This window comes from Falco biarmicus, chromosome 4, assembly GCF_023638135.1.
Source record: "Falco biarmicus isolate bFalBia1 chromosome 4, bFalBia1.pri, whole genome shotgun sequence".
NCBI classification, from domain to species: domain Eukaryota; kingdom Metazoa; phylum Chordata; class Aves; order Falconiformes; family Falconidae; genus Falco; species Falco biarmicus.
The window spans coordinates 23992616-24013939 of record NC_079291.1 but is presented as its reverse complement, the minus strand read 5'-3'; the positions used below and the strand labels follow the sequence as shown (position 1 = coordinate 24013939).

General features: G+C 41.1%; 1 protein-coding gene across 13 annotated transcripts in view; it reads right to left on the bottom strand.

The window, feature by feature from the left end:
• The window catches only part of TNS3 (tensin 3), a 281293-nt gene that overhangs the window by 37951 nt on the left and 222018 nt on the right, over nt 1-21324 (bottom strand). For all 13 annotated transcript variants that reach the window (XM_056338690.1, XM_056338693.1, XM_056338703.1 and 10 more), the window contains 3 exons: nt 13415-13593; nt 12952-13069; nt 12778-12861 (listed from right to left, as the gene is read on the bottom strand). In XM_056338690.1, the coding sequence (XP_056194665.1) occupies nt 12778-12861; nt 12952-13069; nt 13415-13593 (381 nt within the window). The remainder of the gene's footprint in view (nt 1-12777; nt 12862-12951; nt 13070-13414; nt 13594-21324) is intronic.

Here is a 21324-nt window from a genome sequence, read left to right as displayed (position 1 = left end):
CGAATGGCTTCATGAGAGAACATGCCCAACACAGGTTTAGAAAAACACAAGACTAATTTTAGTTCTCTGTTTTTCTGAAAGAAGGAATAAACATGAAGAGAATTAACAGAGGGGAGAACAGCATGTTGAAAGAAAACCACAGACCAATATGGCCTTTGGACTGTAAACACCACAGTGGGACTGAATACCTATCTCCTCTACTTCCTTACTCATCATCGGCAGGTCCGTAATTCTGAAATTACAGGACATCTTTGACTTGTGGATGCAGCAGACACCCAGGCACCCAAACCCAGGATCATTTTAAGACTTTAAGTTTTGAAAAGCTGTGCTCCCAGCTGTACCTCAGTTTTTTGGAGCTTTCTTCTCCATCAGCCTTCCATCCGACTACATGGATTACCCTGTCACATCACAGGCATTAAGGTTGTTTCATGTAACCATAGCAAGGGAAGTAGTTGTTCCCATGAATTTTTGGTAATTTAAGGTTTTCCAGACAAAAAGACGAGTAGCATCTCAAAAATGCATGCTGCCCATGTGCACTGCTAACTAGCATCAACAGGTACATGCAAGAACAGCCCCCACCTGCCAGGCTGCTCACCCAGTCTGGTGCTTCTGTTCAACTGCCAATGACGTTCTGCCACTGGCCTACCTGTTCCATCTTCAGAACAAACAACAATTAGTCTTACGCACACTAAGACTGCTTCTCAGCTTCAGGTTCTCTTTTTAATACATATGCAACATATTACTCATATACACTTCAATGAATACATGCATAGTTATTTGGCCAAACAGCAGATTCATGTGGGGAAATGCATGACTTTTTTTTCCCCCACTGAAAGGGAAAAATAGAAACCAAACTCTCTAAAACAGTGCTTCAGAAACTCTCAAGTAATCAATTTTTCACTGGTTCTTAAAGAGGGGAAAAAAAAAATAGAAAAAACCAACCAAAATCAACCCCCTCCCAGCGTATTACCAGGGTGTATTTCAAGTTTAACTGAAGAGGCACATCTGCTATTGGACCATGATTGAAAGTTACAACACTGAAGGTTTATAAAAACACAGGTTCTCCTGTGTAATAATTTGATTGTATAAATCATTTTTTTTGTCATTTACAAGCTCAGAATTACACTGTTTATCGCCTGAATTTTAGAAATTATAAGCTTTCATGGATAAACAGTGAAAATGACAAAAACCTGTGTTCAGCACCATTGGAAATGCCATCATCTTTCCAGCTACAAGGCGTATATTCCAAATACAATCAGTTATCTTGGCAGGTCAATATAAAACCCCCTTAAATAAATAAATACAACATAGTGCTACTGCTTTCTCTCAAGAAAGAAAGCCTTGGGACTGGAGCTGCAGGAAGGCTGGAGCTACAGGGTGGCACTTGCAGATGTGCTGCTGCCAAACAGAATGCACAGCCTCGGGGCACTAGCCTGGATTTGCCATGGAATGGATGGGAAATGCAAGCTTAGGAAGAATCACCTAAGGCTAGGTTACAAACACCGAACAAGGGGTGCTTTATGCTAACATGACAATTCCAGACCAGAGGAGTATTTTTACAGCAGTTTCACACCTACAGACCTCCAGTATTCTAACAGAGCTTGCCTGTTACCCTGCACCCTGTTCACAAGACTTCCTCCAAATCAGGCTTCAGATCTGCGTACAAGTTTTCCTCCTGTGAGGAGCCTGCTCTACCCATGATTCCAACTTCTATCACATAGTAACGTGTATGAACTAAGCAAAAAAAAAAAGAAATTTGGCTCAAAAGCACCACAGTTTTCAAACTTGCATAGGAAAGCCCGGCTCAAGCCCTGCTGATAATCACACAGGAGAGGGAGATGACCTTGGACCTCTCCCGTAACATACAGGTACTCTCAGTGGCTATTAAATTCACATGGAAAAAGCTCTTCCTCCTGCTAAATGTGATTTACAAAACACCTAGGTTCAGCTGGTGCAAAATGGAGAAGAGAATCGCGCTTACAAATGCCACTGGCTTTAACAGCGTGACTGTGCAGACCTGGCAAGACCTGAGGGGTCACACGTAATGTCACTGCACTAAAGTCAGAATATTTACTTTGCTGGCTGCGATGCTGAACTGAACAGCCCTCAGCATGGGCGGGAGGAGGACAGGAGGATTCCTCAGCCTGTAAAGTGCCGGAGATGGGACCATCAGTGCTAACACTCCCTTGCTCTGGTACTCTCTCCCAGCGACACCTGGGCCTTTTACCCTGACGCATTAATTTCCTGAGTGACACCTGGAAACAGTTCTTTGACAGGCAGGTTTTTACAAGTCTCACAGTGCATCTATGTGGTGAGCTGACTCTGGTGCTTAGCAATGATCCAAACAGACTGGCTAGTGTGCTCCCTGACAGAGCAAAAATTGCAATGAAATTTCTAGAACCAATACTGCTTATAGAGGACATACTCTGAACATATTCAGCATTCCTTGTTTTGTTTTCTAGTGTTTTCTTAAACTTTGTCTTCTTTTTCAAACATCCTTTATAATAAATTCATTGCCAGAATATTTGTAGCAATTGAACACAGGCAGGCAGAGTTTTCAAATTGCTAGGCTGCTACTCAGACAGAAATAAATGGCAAGGTAAAAGAAATGAGATCTAAGCACAGCAGAAACATTTTCTTTAACATTACACTTTGCTGTTTCATACGATGTTGGAGCTTGACCTCATAACTTGAAGGGACGTGTGCAGTATGAGCTCCCTCTTACTTACACAGGTCCCAGCTTCCATGAAAATGGGCAGTTTATGTATATGTTATGCATAGCCTGGAGGTTTTATCAAGGCTCCGAGTATGTCATCTTTCAACTGGCAACAAATCAGTCTGCAGAAAATTACAACCAGCAGGGACCCTTCAGAATCCCTGAACTGAAAGGTATGAATAATAGACTCTCTTTCGACCTGATATGAAAGCATTGAAATAACAACAATGAAAAAAGCAAGCCACAACTGATGTGTATTCTCAAGTTATTTTTAAAATACTCCCACTGTTCTCCAGAACAATAAGTATTTTGCTAATTTTTGGCTAACATTTCGCTGTGACCAAGCGTGGAATGAAGCTATAATCTAATGCAACCCACCTTAGGAAACTAGGAGCTGCGTCTGTTCTCTATGCTCCATTCAGAGGGGTCCTTGAGTGCTCAGGAAAAACAAACCTTTTCAGTTTTTTGACATCATTTATACCAATTTTTGCATTAAAACATTTAAAAAAAAATTAACACAATATGAACTTTAGGGTCATTTATAGGATTCAACTTTCTGATACTGGTGGGTAAATCTATGCAAATAAAAGCTCAGCTTGGCTCCAGTAATTAAAGACATCTGAATGAATGTTCCCTTAACCCTCTTTTCAATTTCATTAACTTGTTCCCTACTTACCTTCAAAGAAAAAACAATGTAAACAAAAATCTGAATATAATAAAAGATTAATAAGAATTCACAAAGTTTTTCAGGCTTTTTGAAAGTGATAAAACTTGCATGGTACAATTTCATCTTCTCAGAAAGAAGTCCATATAATCTTTCTATTATAATTTTTATTTCCCAGAGTTTATCTGGTACACAGATCAATTCAAGGATCCCAACGACTATCCCACAGATCCAGAACATCTCACCTACAGCATTACCTTATCTTCATGGTTGTTTTATAACCTCCCAACAAATAATTTCATTTTCATTTACTTTATTCTTGAAGCTCTCTGGACAAATCCTCAAAACAGTGTGAGAGCACTGACACAAGCTGAGAATATTCAGAAAAAACAGTGACAACTGTGGGCACAAACTAGCAGTGCGCCTGAAATACTCAAGATTGCTTCACATTGCTTTTCATTAAATGCTATAGATGCAGTACTTGTCAGACTTCATTTTATTTACACACTGTTTAGAGTTTGTGCTTTTAACACAGTGTTTGATGAAGGACTGGGGAAAAAAAAACAACCAACAACCAACCCAAAATCCAAGAATCTATTCTGCTTTCTTTACTAGTTTTTCTTAACATACCTTCATCACATCCCCCAGCGCCAGCCACAGCAACTCCACTCCTCCCCAGCTTCCTTCCTGCTGTTTCTCCCCCAACACACACACACAGACAGAGACAGAGACACGCGCATGCCGAGGTTTTCTCCTCTCCAGGAATTCTCTCCAAGTACTAAGTTGGTGCCAAACCTTCTGGGAATGGAGGGGAAGAAATTCAGCATACCTGCAGCCCCTCAGGAATCCTAAAGTCACTTGGGAAAAAAGTATACACATACAAGAGAAAACTCATGTATCAGGTTTTCAGAGCAGGGCATGGCGGAAGAGGGCAGGAGGCAAAAAGAAACAAAAGCAAACTGACAGTTCCAAAGGCTATTAAAGGAATTGTGTGATTTTTCAAGGCTTTTTGAAAATAAGTAAGCCATGTGCAGACAATAAGGGTTAATGTTAAATCCAATACTTATATCAGAATTGTTAATTGTTTATTGTAAGCGTCTGTTGGGTTAAATACCTATGTAGTTCAATAAATACAACAAAATGAAGCACCATTTCATCTGTGTACAGAGGAAACTGTCAATGAGCATCTCCCAGAACACACAATTGTTTTTGCGAAATGTTGAACAGAGAGAAAAAGGGAGAAAGCACGCACTCACCATACAAACTGGGTGCAATTTACTATGACAGCAAGTATCTTAAGCAAAACTTCATTTTTGCAGAGAACAGGAATATACTGAAAGCGATACTCCAAAAACTTGGTACCCATCACTTGATAAACATCTCCACTTCTCAGAATGAACAAAGTGACTCTGCATTCCCTAGCATACTGGTTTTTTGCTTTCTGAAATGTCAGAAAAGCAGGGGGCCACTTATTTTATCCAAGTTGTTACTGTAACTCATCAGTACATTTAGTACATCTATTAGTAGCTTATTTGTGTGCTTCAGTTGTGAACGCTGACAGTGCACAGCAAACACAGATTAACACGTCACGAGCTTTTTTGTGTCATTTTGAAACGTTGCTAAATTCTCAAATTGCCCACATATTTCTAACGGCTATTTCAAATTACGAGGGTTCATTGGTCCATCTCATGTTTATTTTGCAGTCACCACTGAAGCATTTCATAACATAAATGCGTTAAGTCAAAATGCACAAAGCTCAGGACCTACCCCTGCAATTTTCTCTTATATTTTGGGGGGTTTTCCCCTTCAAATGTTTTGTTATGCAGGAAAACCACACAGACGCAGTGTGCTTTATAATTTGTTGAAAGTGCCACAAGGTTTGAGGTCATTCTGTCATACACTGTGAGTAAATTCTACGCTTGTGGGCCACCTGTTAAAAAGCATCTGTCCTAAATATGAAGCCTTACTTTGGTGGCAGGCGCTTCCATCGCTGCGGTACAGCCCCGCCACGTCGGGCACTCAAGGCTACTGATGGCCAGGCAGGCTTTGAAGAGCTCAGGAGCCCCTGCAATGTGGGCTTTGAAAACAGAATCAAAGCCTTAATATTGTGTGGCCGTCAACTGCCAAGATACGCAGTGAGGAGCTTCCAGTGGACCGTAAGGCAAAGCACAAAGGTGTTGCTGCTCGTTCCAGGCTTTCTCAGTTAATAACTCTTTCGAACAAAGGCAGTCATCTCATTTTAAATTCACAGTGCTTTAAAAAGTGAGTCAAGTCCAGACGAAGAGTAGACAGCCTGGATTAAAGTGAGGTGCCCCAAAATAAGGGGATAAGTCTACGGGGTGAGTCTTCTTGAAGGAGAACCTACCAGCAATTAATTGCTTTAATGGTGTTAGTGTGGGATCGAGGAGCAGTCGGATCTGTTGAGCTACCATTGATGGAAGACTTGTAACATATAAAAGACTTTAATGTCCAGAGCTAAAAACTTTATTACACACGAATTCCTACAGGACAGCATTTTCTTCGCAAGATCTACCATTCTTTTAACATAGTTCAACATCTGACTTGAGGATAAAATGAGTCGTTTCTACATTTAGGGTCCTCACCACTCTTTCTCCTGTGAGAAAAGTTAATTCATGTCCGGTATTTTATGCAGAAGGCTCCACACTAACTGTTCAGCAGTGTCTTGGTTCAAGCGGATAATGCAGACAGCGCTAACTGGCCTCGGAGAGGGCTGTTACCTTCCCCTTTTTAGGGGGACAGGCTCAATTCTTGTATTTCCTTATCAGTCAGCACTTTCCCCACACAGAATGAAAAGTCATCCAGTAAAACCAAGAAAAAAAAATATCAACATGAATACTTTCAGAGGAGGTGAAACACACGGCATAAACCAGAAGTTTTTTCAAATCAGTAAGTGATTCATTCTCCAATGCAGTTTTAACGGGGCAGGACACAGCTTAAAGCTCATCCTGATCAGCAGTTGCAGTGTTTCCACCCAGATGGAAATCCTGCTCCAAAAGTGAGTGTGGGAAGAAAAGGAGACAGTGACTAACTTCACTGAACATCTCTTCAATGTAACAGCTAAAGCACCTAACCATCCTTTTTTTTTTTTTTAGATCCCACAGAATTACAGAGCAGATGCACACAGAATTGCATGTGCACTAGATCATGTGTTCTGCTAGTTCCTGAAGTCAACGTATTTTCCATGCCCATCTGTAGCACGTGAATTTGTCTCGTGCTCAACCTGTAGGTCACACCAAACCCCGCCCCTTGCAGAAATTTAGCTCATGGGGCCTTAGGAACATTTTACCATGAAATACCTTTGTCTTGCCATAAGCACCGGATTAAAAAAAAATTTGATTCTGTCATCAGATATGACATTGGCTACAAATCAAAATATATTCATGTTCTGGAATATTTTGCCAGACTACAATATCCAAAACCAATGCAAGACAGGGTATACTATAGACAATGAGCTTTCTTATGAAAACTCAGTAACAAGAATGGCATCTTTTGCCAGCTTCAACATATCAGCCAAAGATATCAGCAAAATCACTGCTTCTTCATCACATACCAGCTTCCATGGACTTGGCACTCCCTAGCTTTTTATATTCAGGTATGTATATTTGTATTCTTTACTCCTTTGAATCAATAGCATGTTCGAGTTTTTAATGAGTGGCTAAAATATATACTGATTTTGGGAAATTTTATGTAGAAATATGTAACATGGCTATAAAGAAAAATGGTCCACATTTAGCTAGCTAAATAGATTAATCCTGAAATAATTTCATTCTTATTTCTAAGCCAGAGAATAAAGCTTTCGTAAGTTAATCCATGTGCACTGGGAGAATACCTCTCTTGAAAATCTTAGCCAAACTGAGCGGGGGAGCTCAATTAAAGCTGATTACCAAACAGCTCAGTGGTAGACACTTAAACTGCAAGTATTTTGGTTGGCATCTCTCACTAAAATCAGGCATAATCTACAAGTATTTCAATGTATTTTCAGTTTCAGTTTGGTTCTTCTGTTACAACATACTTTCCACCATTCGGATTGATGAAAATTAAATTGAACCGTTAATCTATTCGGCACGCAAGATGGAACATTATTACCTGTGCTGTGAATTTGGATTACCAGACCGAAATCGCTGATAGCAAGCGTTGCTTCTTTCTCTGCTGGCCAGACAAGATACAAATTTTCCACATTTATATTTTGAAGGAATGTTAAGAACTGTTTTGTTATCAGTGGCGCAAAAGGGAACGAGGTCTGTGACAGTAAAGACCTGAAAATACATCCTGTCATTTCCAAATTCTGTGCAATAAAAAGTTTGTATATAAAGGTGAGTTTTACTGAGCTGAATGTGTCAATAACAGTAACCCAGAAAGAAAAAGCCTGGCACATTATATTGAGTTCAGTGTTTACAATGGCCAAGAAGTGGCCTCCGAACATTTAGGGCTCTGTTCTACCGCATTCCACATGCTCCTTCTGGAAGCCTGACTAAGTTCACATCAGTCAACTCCCAACAGTAGAACTGAGCCCTGTTCTACTTGTGCCTGAAGCCCATTACTGAGGCTTCGTACACACTAGTAAATTGTGTGTTTTCTCATAACTAAGAAACACTATCTGTTTCATCATAAAATATTGTAGAGACGAGCAGTGCCTTTAGCCACAAGATGAACGTGTGAAAGTCAGTTTCAAGACTATGAAAAACATAACACAAGCCATATCTAGGTGCCTTGTAGTAAACATCATACATTTCTGGTCTCTACTTGTATATTTTTATTGCGTATTTATAGTGCCAAAGTTTAAAACAAGCGAACAAAAAACCAAAAAACTAACAAAAGAAAAACAAAGCAACTGCAAAACAACTCAAACCCAAAATCACAACAGCAGCAAAAACCAAAATGCCCCCTTGTTTCCAGGAGGACAGAGCTTGTGATAACCATCGACCAAAGTGGATGCACTGATATTCTAAGCAAATAACCTGAGATGCCTGGAAAATGTCCATACCTATCTCTTGCTTTGGATATGTATACCTTATACAAAGAGTTAAGGGGAGAAGAGAAAGGCAGGTATAAATAAATATTGTATGAAAATTTCTCATACTGTGGAGAAATTTTTGCACATCATACACTGGTAATTTTTCATTCTCACAAATCAGTATCCCTTTTATTCCCTACACTACTAACCCTCCCGATACACAGAAAGCATTTTCAGTTCAGAACCTTGACTATTTTTATCGTACAATTAAGCAGTATGTTTCATTTCCCTTGCAACTCAGTGACTGGAAAAAATTACAATCCTGGAACAAATACGCAATTACAACAGTATAAAATTATGATCAGTGATAGAATTATGCAGTAATGAGACTATCTGTTAGGCTGTCCTTTTGCCTTTGGAGAGACTTATGAAACACTCATTGCCCTTCCTGGGAGCTGTAACAGAGTCAGCCTGTTAGTCGGGGGGGGGGGGGATGTAGGACTACAATGTGCCCGCCACATAAAAACAGAGCCTGCAGGAGAAACACCATGGAAATAACGCCACTGTCTGATCTTGAAGAGTTCCATGACAGCACGAGGAGAAAAGACAACCTTCTTACAACATTTAGAAAAGATGCAACTCGTACACAACACAAGCTTGCCCAAGGAGTGTGGTATCTAGGCTGAGCTCCACGGTGGGTATGAAAAGACAAGCCCTTATGCAGGCTTGAAGGCTCTGCGATCCCTCGCACAACAGCAGTGGTGTCATCCCGCCGTACGTGCTGCTTGACCTACGCAAGTTTACTCAGGCTGGTCAGAAAAGATGGAAAATCAGGGCACCATGTCTTCTCTTTGCCAGTACATGGATAAAGGATTACAGACAATCTTCCCTTGTTCCAAGGACCCCTGCCTTCTGCTGCAAGACAGCACCTGTCTGTGAAGGCAGGTCCTCTGCAAAGCTCCGTTTATGCCCTGGCCAGAGCTGAAGATGGGGCAAGTCCTTGCGTCCAGCCCGAGGGGGAGAGTGGCTGCCATGGTCAGCCAGAGTTCAGTCCTCTGGCAAAGAGCTCCCGATGGTTTCTTTGTTCCTTCTATATACAAAGGGAATTCAAGTAGTTGTATGCAGTCTAAGACAAGAGAGCCTTTATAAGCTTCAAAATGGCCTACAAATAGTGCTTCTGTTCCTTGGCTGATGCGTGGGACTCTCCTGCGGGACATACAACGGCTATTGTGTTACCCTGAGAACCAAAATACAGCTCTATCTGGAGCCTGCTTTTTGGTGGCTATTTGTAAAACTAGCCAATTTACAGACTGCTCGAGCTTGTCTTAAGAAACAAGGTGTCTTTCAAAAGATAATTCAGAATGAACTCTGTGGGTGATGTGTTACTTGAAAGCGATGTTAACGCAAGAAGGGCAATGAAACCACAGCAGCCAGCGGTCACCGGAGCAGCAGTGCTGATGCAGCAGTGCTGGATGCCTGAACACAGGCTCAGGAAACTTGCTCCCACCTGAGAAAGAACAAGGTTCTGGAAGGGAATCCTGCTCTTCCTAGTTGGCATAGACAGGACGTCTTAAAAGAAACATATGGGGAGAAAGAAGAGGCATGGCATAGCTAATGCAGACAGATACATGGACTATTTTCCATAACAAAGTGGTTTCACCTGGAATGAAAATCTAAGATTTCCAGGGCTAGCAAGAGCACCATTTTGCACAGGGTTTCGTCAGGCTTCAGTGAAGATAGTGCCTTTCACGTCAATAAAGAAAGAATCAGAATTGGATGCATTCAAGATACAAGGTACACAGTTTACAACAAGAGTAACTTACAAAAGAACAGATAATTTTATCATTTCATACATAAAGACTGGATGACATTGTAATTCTTGAACACAGAATACAAAAAACCGTATTGTTCTTTTAAGATTTATACTTTATAGAACATTACAGTAGTTCTGCCTTGATATGATAAGGGGTAACTGTGCTTAAAGCTATTCCCTACAGAAGAGTGGGGGCGCGAGGATAAGGCAGTAATTATCGTGGTAACTGGTAGCTCTGTGTTACAGCATCCTAACTGCTAACCTGGAATGCCGAAAAGCAGCAAAGCTGAGATGCAGAACAAACCAATTTTGAATTCATGGGTGATCTGAACTGAGACAAAAGGCACAATAACTTAATGGCAGAAATTAAGACTCCAGAGTCCATGACTCCAAAGGCCTCAATTTGTTGAGAATCTCTGGCTCAGTCAGTATGTTTCCATACTTTTATGAAAATAAAACCCATGAAAGCATTTAAAGGAAGAGCAAAGCTGCAAAGGAAACTACTAAAAATTGGGGATGTAATATTTTTTTGCAAATAAGACTCGCCTTTGTCGCACGTGCATTAGAGCAGCCTCAGCCACGGGGACAGCTACTTCTGCTCCCTTCAGATTCTTGGCCTCATTCAACACAGAAAACACCATGCTCTTGCTCTGGCCGTGAGTTAGGGATTGGCAGCAAAAGTAATGAGAAGACTTCTTGCCAAAGTCAGAAGACACAGAAGCAAGTAAATACGGCAGACAGATACTTATTGTAGATGCAGGCAATAAATAAAGTAGAATAGTGAAGGGGGAAAAAAGAGAAAATAAAAAAAACCCCACATATCAAGTAGGATTCTAATACTGTCTCTGGCAATAGAAGTTTCTATGCTCTGGTGAGAAAGTGACCCAGCTAACATTTCTTAGAGATGCTCACTAATGGGGCATTGCATGTTCTCTAGCTGACCCACCTCATACACCTTTAACCTTCGTGTCTAACCTTCGTGTCAAAGCACATTATGTTTGCAGCTAAAAACAAATACATGGGGAGCTGAGCACCCAACCTGTAGCCTTCAGTAGACCCTGAGCATCATTTTTAAAGGGGCATTCAAAGGGAAAATTACCTGGTTTGGTCTAAGCTAGAGTATTATTTTCAGTGTCTCATTAACTGAGTATCTAAACCCATTATTTGAGAGATGACAGCATTTGGAATTAAGCAGGAGAATCACCGACAAAACAGAGAGAAATACACCAAAAGCAAAAAAAATTTCCAGGGCAAGTCCTAACTCTTAGCAACAGGTATAGAAGCCATTTAACAACAAAGCATTCAGTAGATTAACTCAATGTAAGCAACTCGTAATTGATTTGCTGAGGCTGCCCTCAGGAGGATATCTACCGCTAATTGTTTAAGAGTTGAGAGAGTAAAGGGCAAAGCCACAGCAACTGAACCATAAAGAGATGTCTTGACCTGGGTAGAAGATTGCTTTATTACTAAAGATAATTTTATTCTGTGTTGATTGCTTTTGGTAACTACTAAATGAGGTAAATTAAATGGGAAGAGTGTTTTTCCAAGTTAAAAATACAACACACTAGCTATTGCATCAAAATCCACCGTCAAATTTATTGGAAACTACTATCAAGATCCTGCCTAAGACAATGATAGCCTAAGCAATAAAACTATATATATGCACATAAATTAATGCCTGAATATCCTCTAATGTGTACAATTTAAATGAAAGTCTGTGATTTTTATTTGGGTTGTAAATAAACTATGTTGGCTTCCTTTTATGTCCAGCATTTTCTGAGGCAGTCAAGCAAAACACCTTTTCTTCTTTTTTAATTTAATGTTTTAAAATAATTTTGCACAGAAAAAGTGACATCTAACAATACTTCACTGCTATTTTTAGCAGCAAAGAGTTAAGGCCTCAAAGAAGAATCCTTTATTAATAAAATTTATAGCTAGATCACTTTAAATCTTTAACCATGTAATCATCTATTACCAACTACTCTTCCACAGTTCTGCATTTACATACTGTATTGTGGCAAAAAACCCTTCCAGAACATTTCACTCCTTTGATTAAGAATCTCCTTGACTTGAGCATAGCTACTGCCCAGCTCTACTGTCAGCTTCACTTGCCTGGAAAGACGGCAACATGCACATCACCTTTCTTCCCTCCGATGAAGGTAAAACCTACTAAAAATAATAAGGAACTCAATTCTCCTGACAGTACTATTTTGATATTATCAAATACCAGCAGCAAGATCATGGAACACTGAAACCACGCACACACACATGCAGACAGCGTGACCAGGACAGCCTCAAACACCGAATTGCATTTCCTCTTATTGCAGTGATGCAACTGCCTCATTGCTCCGCACCAGTTCTGGACACTGAACATGAACACGAGGTGCCCTGTTGGCAACTAATGGCATTAGATCTTTCTTGGATAATTCTTCATTGTTTACTACTTTTTGATACAACTAAAGCAGTACTGCTAAACTCTATTTCTCCAACTTGCACAAGTCTAAATTCATCAGGTATATGTCCTGTTTATAAAGGAATAACCATGTTGGTGTTAGCTGCCTTCGTACACAGATCAGTTTCAAATTATTTAAGAAGCAGAGTTATCTTACCAGGACTGGTTCTGTATAGCTCAGGTGGGCTGCTGACCTTTTGGCTGGAAGGAATCCGCTGATGGTATAGTGGAGGTGTTTTTACTAGGAGAGAAGGAAAAGCACAATTCCTCTTCAGTAACAGCTAAGATGTTAATAGTGCTATTAAAATAAATAAATAGAGACAGGCCTTACCATATGATGTCTCTGGTGACAGGGGAAAAGCTGGTGTAGATGGAACAGCTTCATTTCCATTTTTTGTGGGGGAGAAGATTCCTCCATCTATTTCATCTTGGTAACGTGCAACAGTCATCTAGAAAGGGCACAAAAAAGCAAAATTACAGTGAGATAATTCCCACTTCACCCTACAACACGGTGGGATATTTTTCATCAGTCTACAGAAGGTTTCATATAATCTGATCCACTGTTCCAGCAGAAAGATCTTGGAACACTCAAAATATGCAAACATGCAAGAGAGGACAAGAGCAGGACAACCTTAAACATGGAGCTGCGTTTCTGAGGTGACTACAGTCATTTGTTCTTATGGCCACGATGCAACTGTTCAATGGCTTCACACTGATCTTGGACACTTAACATGGGCTCCTTGCTGGCCATTCACTTCAATAAATAGTTCCTGAAAAAAATCTTCATTGTTTACCTCCTTCATCTCTCCTGCAGGAGTGGGTGATGCTGGATTTACAGCTTGGTCAGCAGCAGGGGACTTCATCCATCCACACCTGCCATACGACGCCTGCCCAGGGACATCGTTGTCGTACTGCCCAACACTTAACTTTCTGATCCTTCCCCCCGCTGCATCCTCACCTTGCGTACCTGTTGCTGAAAACAAACAAGGTAAACTGATTAATAAACATTTTTTTTTTTTTTAGTTAGAGCTGTTAGAACAAGCTTATCTCTCTTGCCTTCAGTGATTCCCTTCAAGAATGCTCATGAAACAACGGGTTTCATAACCGCTTTACAAAGCCAGGCAGGGGGTGGGCGGCGGAGGGGAACCAGTTATATGTAGTCAGTCTCGCCGGCCCAAGCTGGACCGGACCCGCGGGACACCAGGTGCCAGCCTGCTGATGATGCTGGGTTTGGCTGAGCTCGCCCCGTGCCAGCGGCGCAGCCTGTCGGCAGGGGGCGCTGCGGGCAGCCAGATGGAACTCATCCCCATCCCCATCGCACAGCAGCTCGGCTCCAAACCCACTGCTGCTCTCCAGGGCTGCATTTCCCCCCCAAAGCCAGCTTCTCTAGAGCTAACACTGACCCTGGCCCTTATAAACCCAGCTGAATACTGTACACCTCCTGTGACACACATGGCAATCACGCTTAATCACAAAAATCGGGTTATTAGATACACACAGGAACTGTAATCTTTTGGAGGAACAGAGCACAAGAGTAAGCAGAGCTAGCAGAAATAAACGGGATATTCAAGGGCATAAAGTACTATTTCTTTCCAAAGTCACTCTTAAGACAGTATCATTAGATACAGCTTTAGAATTAGCAAGACTTTACACTTTTTGCCATCCACTCCCACCAGCAAGCACTTGCAGAACATTCCTGAGCAATTGCTTTTTCCACCCTTCTTCATATGTCAACAACCAGGATCCCTGATTAGTCCTTACTGTGCAGCCACAGGACACTACAAGAACAGCCATACACATGTAGCAACTTTTCAGATACTCCTCTGAGAGTTTTTACTGTCTATACATGCAAAAAGATCTTTGAGAATTAGCTATTTCTCTTAAAAGACCTGAGGATTTCTAAAAGCACTTATTTTTCTGGCTTGGTGTCATTTAAACACTTACTAATCATTTCCAACTGTTAAGCACGTGTTTTCTACACACCCTAATGCCAGAGCCGTAACAGCAGGAGTCCAATCCGTGCCCTTCATCTAAACCAGCAGGTGAGCTGACCCAGATCCCCTGGATGCTGAAGGCAACGGTGTGCGCCTCCCGCACACGTCCCCTGCCCAGCCCAGGTTGCTGGCAGGACCCCAGCTGTACCATCTGGCCTGCAGCCCACACGTCTGTATTACATGTAAAACAGACATGTCACCTTGGTTATGTAGCTGAATTACCAAGCATCAATGCATAAACAGGTTTCTGTATAGCAGAACAGGTTTTTTTCCCAGGATTAAAACAGACAGGGATTTCAGACTAAAATCCATGGTGATTTTACATTGACATACATATGCAGCAACCTGAACAACTTGCCAGGAGGTAGTGGCTGATTCTAAAAATATTAATAAGCCTCTTAACCAAACTACAGAATTAGACACTTTAAAAAATCCAGCTCTGCTACTATCAAAGCCAGTGTGACAGTAACTACTACTAAAGCCAGTAAGTAAATAAAACCCTGCTAGTTTTTTAATTTTGAAATTTTGAAAATTCCATCATCAGGGTAAAACTTCAGGGTCCAAATTTAGCTAGTTATTTATTTTCAAGTCAATATAAATATACCTAGCATATTCAAAAAGACACAGCTGAGATTCTGGGTTTATGGTACAACTTTGAAAACTAAAATACTTTTGAAGCACCCATATTTTAAACACTTACTTAACCTTCTTTCTCCTGACTAGAAACTTTATGTGTGGTATTTCAGGTGGAAAGAGTATCTTCTGACAATACCACGAGCAAACTATATGCATCAAACAAGATCTCCGAATCCAGAAAAGGCCATGAAATCACAAACATCTTCGAAAACTCTGAAGTGATGCTAAAAAGTCATGAAGATTTCTACTGAAATGGAAAGACACTTAGGAAGGTAGGCAAGAGTTCACACTAGTCCAGAATTTACCGATTTTTTGCATTGGAATTCTTTTTTATTTCTCATTTCTGTAAAGAAAAATGAGTGGGAATCACCACGCAGAGCCCCAGCCTTCGAAAAGACCGTGTGAGTGTGGGCACTGGCAGTCCCACCGCTCCTGGCAGCAGGAGCCAGGGCACCACAGGAGAATTTCACTCCATTTCCAGCCAGGTCATTAAGGCACGGGCAGTTCCCTTTGGAACACGCCTCTCCTAACACAGCCACACAGATCACTGCATGAGAGAGATGCCCACCCTTCGGATGAGTCAAAACAGGCCTGAAAATTTAGCACAGATTTTACTCATCATGCTAATGAGAGGGCCTTGTCATCAATGAAGTCCTTTTTGGTAGGGCACGTAGCAATAGGACAAGGGGGAATGGCTTTACACTGAAAGAGGGCAGATTTAGATCAGGTATTAGGAAGAATTTACTTCCCTGTGAGGGCGGCGAGGCGCTGGCACAGGCTGCCCAGAGCAGCTGTGGATGCCCCATCCCTGGCAGTGCCCAAGGCCAGGCTGGACGGGGCTGGGAGCAGCCTGGGCTGGTGGGAGGTGTCCCTGCCCCGGGCGGGGGGGGGCAGGAACTAGGCTATCTTTAAGGTCCCTTCCACACAAACTATTCTATGACATTGATACACTCCATGTCATTAGTGTTCATACACTCGTGAAGCTTGTAACTTCTACAGAGTTAATATAGTCCTCAGAAAGCTGCAAGCAGGTACCTCGGGGCAACTGGACACCTTCCTCAGACTGGAAGTGCTTTACCTACCAGATTCCCAGCAGATGCGGGATGGCAGTGGGGAGAAGTTGAGCTGATATACTGCAGTAAAGCTTAAAGCAAATCACTTGAATCTCAGAGATTAAAACTAAGTGAAGAAGTCAGCAACAGACAACTTTTACTTAGTTTATTAGTTTTGCGAATGTACTTCAGAGGTGCCTCACAATGTAACAGATGTTTATAGTTATTAATTTAAAACAGGGGTCCTCAAACTTTTTAACCAGGGGGCCAGCGTGCGGATGAAGTGGCAGGCAGTCATCTGCGGCTGCTTGGTTTCCCCCCCCCAACCCCTGGCGGGGGCGTCTGTAAATACCGGGGGCCAGATTGAGGACCCTGGGGGGCCGTATCTGGCCCGCGGGCCGTAGTTTGAGGACCCCTGATTTAAAAGGTGCCTTTTACAGTTAGGAGCCAAGACTTCTTAGATGTCACATCATTTATTTTGTTCTTGTAGTGTAACTTAAAGTTTTGGCAGAGCTTTATAAACATCTCACACGTTTATTTCTTCCAAAGCATTTTTTGCATGCTCTTATTTCTCTCTTTTCCCTTGTGAATCACATTTTTTTTTTTCCCCTAAAGAACAAATAGCAACGTTTCAGCAGATTGGCATCAGAACAGCATCAGGCATTCATCTCGTCAGATGGTTATCACCATGCCAATGCTACAGCTAACAGAAGCACGACCAGCAGCTAAAGGTTAATCTCTGGTTTCTTTAGCTGCTTAGCTTTCCTGGAGTACTACTGAGAGGTATTTGTAACTATTAGAAAGAAAACAACACTAAGCTAAAAATCCTGTCTGCAGTGGCATGTCAACAGCAGTGCTCCATCTTGTATCTTAGTGGTCCCGGCTCAACTTCAAACACTATTACGTTAACTCCTCACGTGTTACACATGTTTGTATTTACCAAGTGCATCAGGCACACTACTAGAAAGGTCCACGCTTACTTTCAGTTACCACAAAAACTAGTATTGATGATGCTTATGTGTTTCCACTGGACTCACAGATTGTGGGCTAGCCTCAAAACCAGCTTTACGTGAGAGCGGGGCAAGCACAGAGTACGTGGCTGGACTCTCTGGGAAGAACTTTTCTGGTGAAAAGCCGGACCGACAGCCATTCTGCCCATTATGGAAGTCCTTATCACTTGGAAATTAGAATAACTGGTCTTTTCCAAAACGCAGCACAGTCCATTGAAGACTTTCCCTTAACTTCTACCTAGTTTGTATCACAGCCAACTGCACAAATTACAGTCAAACTAGAAAACTCTTACAACAGGTATTTATAAAACCAAGTTTTTAAGAAAGTTTCACCATCTTGTTGTTTACTCCTCTGTAAGAGGCTCTATATCCCATTATAACTTTATGCTTGAAGAGGTGCAGTCACCTTTGAAGGTTTCAATATTCCTTCAGGCCACTCAACTGCCCTTCTACTCCTCTGCATTGTTTTTCATGCTAGAGGGTTTTTTTTTCTTTTTAAACAAATGCAATGTATTATAGAAAAGACTTACAGAAACCCTCTAAATAAACTTATTCACACTAGTTTGGGGGGAGGGGGGAGATTATAATGCATTAAATCACAACAGTATAAAAATGCTTCAGAGTCTCTAGACTCACAGGTTATCCTTATCACTACCAACAAGAGTAAAAACCATATTTAACAGTTATTTATCCCTTGAATAACCTGCAGGCTCCATAATGTACTTCAAATTACCAAAACTGAATAGAATAGAATGGAATAGACTATTTCAGTTGGAAGAGACCTACAGCAATCATCTAGTCCAAATGCCTGACCACTTCTTTAAATGCCTTTCAGTAGGACCCAGTATAACCTTCTCCCTAATATTTCCAGGAACTGAGGTTAGACTCGCAGGGCTGTAGCTCCCTGGGTCTTCCTCATAGTCTTGTAAACTGGAATGACAGTGACTGGCTGGGGTCCTGTCATAACATCTGCCAGCTCCACAGTGCTCTGGGATGAATCCTGCTTTTTCTTCATCCCTATTAGTCAGGTGACCATCTTTAAATATCGGTGCAATGAGAGACTAGGCCTATTATACCCATTTCTATAAATGAGCTTAAGGACTTAATTTACAAGGACTTGGTTTACCTTTACAAAACTGCATGGTTTTCTGCTTAGAAATGCATCTAAATGGTATTTCAAAATAATCTATACATTTCAGAATACCAATATCATTAGACTAGTTTGAAACTCTAAAAAGTAAAATTAACTTTGCATTTATCCTTACAACCCAAAAGACATGGCAGCTAAGGAGGGCATGAACAGGAAAAATGCAGGAACCTTACAGTAAGTGATAAAAATCTTTTTATGGTTGTCTCTGTCGAATGAACAAACAGTTCACATTAAGGGGGGGGGGGGGGCGGGGAAAGGTAAGAAACTCCCTTATACTCCGATTCCATCACAAACAAAGCCATCATAAGCCAAGGTTTTACAGTTTAGATAACTCTCCTTGATTTGCAGTGGCCACTCAGTAGTCAAATGCCTTAAAATTCAGTCTCAAGAAAACAAAGGCATGTTGGGTCCCTAATTTTCCCAAATTTCTATCTTTTTTAACTTCTTCTTTAACAGCACTTACCCTATACATTGCACAACTAGAAGGCACCCTTCACAACAGTGATACCATTGATAATATAGCCAAAATAATGATAATACTCAAAAGATCATCTCTGTAAAAAATATTTTTTAGAAATGAATTGTTCAAGCAGTACCTGATTTTATGTTTCATCTAATCCATCTATACACAGTTCACCACTACATTAAGCTCACTGGTTCATAATTTCAGGTCATCCCACCTTCAGAGGGCTAAAAGGTAGCTGTAATTTCAGAAAGTGAATCTCCTAACAGGATCGAAGACACTGAGCTTCACAACATGGAAGAAGACTGATGTGAAAAAACACAGCCTGAGCCACGCATTTCAGAAGCTCCACCACCTCCTTTGTTTTCAAGTGGTCATTTTAGATTTGGTTACTGAAAGATAATGGTCCAGTCTGCCTTTCAACAAAAATGTATACATGACTTCTCAGCTAGTCTGAAAGGTCACTGGAATGCCCAGTATTGCCAGCAATCCTGAATCAAAATGCCTTACTGTTTTGAAGCGTGAGCTCCACCAAAGCTACATGCAAGGACCTTCACATCCTTCTTCACTGGTGGGACCCAGAACTGCACTTGATACTCAAGGCGAGGCTGCACCAGTGCTAAACACAGCAGGATAACAACCTCATAAAGCAGTGTTATTTGACAACAGTGCCTTCAGTCAACTGCAGAGCAGTTTAGACAATGCCAGATGATAACAAATCACCAAGACTTAACAAACTGGAGCCATTAATTGTAAATTTTTCACATTTGAATGTAAGATCAAACACATTTTCATTTAGAGTATGTTTTGGAAATGAGCACAGATCTACATCAGTTTCAATGCTTAATGAAAATGTGTTAGACTGTCAGATTTTATTTGTAATTTTGTAACTAAATGGGTAATAAAAGCTTGTGCATATATGACATTTTGCTTTTCTAATCAAAAGGTGTTATCAAGCTTTGAATCTAATACTATTAACATCACATTGGCCATAACAAGTTTGAAAAATACTACCACATTGAAACTCTGGAAAGCAAGAACTGCTGCCATCAAAAGGGAAGAAATCAATTATTCAGATTTTGAAAGATACTAATCTTAAAAAGTCCTGTGCTGAAATTTTCTGACAGGTTGCAAACAGAGGGAATTGTTATGGCATGGCAATACGGTTGTCAGAAACTGTAAAACTAATTTTAACCACTTCAATCATCAACAAGTTACAGTTAAGATCATCTTCTCCGGATAAAGCTTAAGCAACATTAGCTATTATTTCACAAATAGCTTCTCACTTAGTTATCTTCATTTATTCCCCAGCAGGATTTTTGGCACGCTGAATTCATTTCAACACTATCCCCTTCACAAGAGACAAAACGTAGCATTTATATATTCAAGAAAATCTGACAAGTATCTACGCAAGCCACATGTATATGGTTTCTTCAAACCACCTGTGGTTTGCAAGGAAAACTTACTAGGATGTATGTTTAATCAATCGACCGACCAACAGAACTTAACAGACACTGTAATTAAGAAGATAATACCTACAACAAGTAACAGACTCTGCAGACAGACAATTGGGAACTCGTCGCTGTGTACAAGCACGTTACACAGTGGAGTGCAGAGGGGAACAGAGCATATGCACTGCAAGCAAGCTTCTCGCCGTAGCTTCCACCTTGGGGAAAAGCCAGCACAATGCAAGAGGCTCTACCAATTCAACCCACCGAGCGACAACTCTGGGTTCCCTTGAGAAGGGTGCAGCGAGAGCTCCCCGGGGCTGTTTTTCCAGTGCCCCTTTCACAGCACCCAGCACAGCCATGAAGGCTGAAACAAGGCTCCGGGGAGAATCGGGTCAGCATTGCAGAAGCTCCCAGTGCCGCTGCCTACGCAGCTGTTGACAAAGACCTGCGTAACCCTGAGTACCCGTTTCTGTGAAAAACGGGGATTCAATCTGACAGGAACCTTAACAATTCGTCAAGAAAAAAAATATCCGTAAGCTAACTTCTAAAAGAAAAGCCTTCACGGACTGCCCCACATACTAAAATGTTACCACAACACTATCCAAATCAAAAGTGACTCTCTCCTCTGGCACCATTTATCTTCTAGAAAGTTTAAGATTTTTGCAGAAGGCATTTAACCATCAAGCTTGCAAGACAGCTTTATGCTTAAACAAAAGCAAATCTGTTTTAAGAATTTAGAATCAGTGTTACAATCACAAATTTAAAGGAAAAATAACATCTTCCAAGATAGCAAGACAAAACTTGAGCTAAACATAGTTGTGGTGGGAAAAGGACAAACAAACGTATACCCGGACAAAACAAAATTATGTGTTTCTGATGCAAGTGCTAACAGAGTATCTTGTTAGGCTCAAATGTTGAGATTCACAGCGCTACAGGAACACTGGCCCA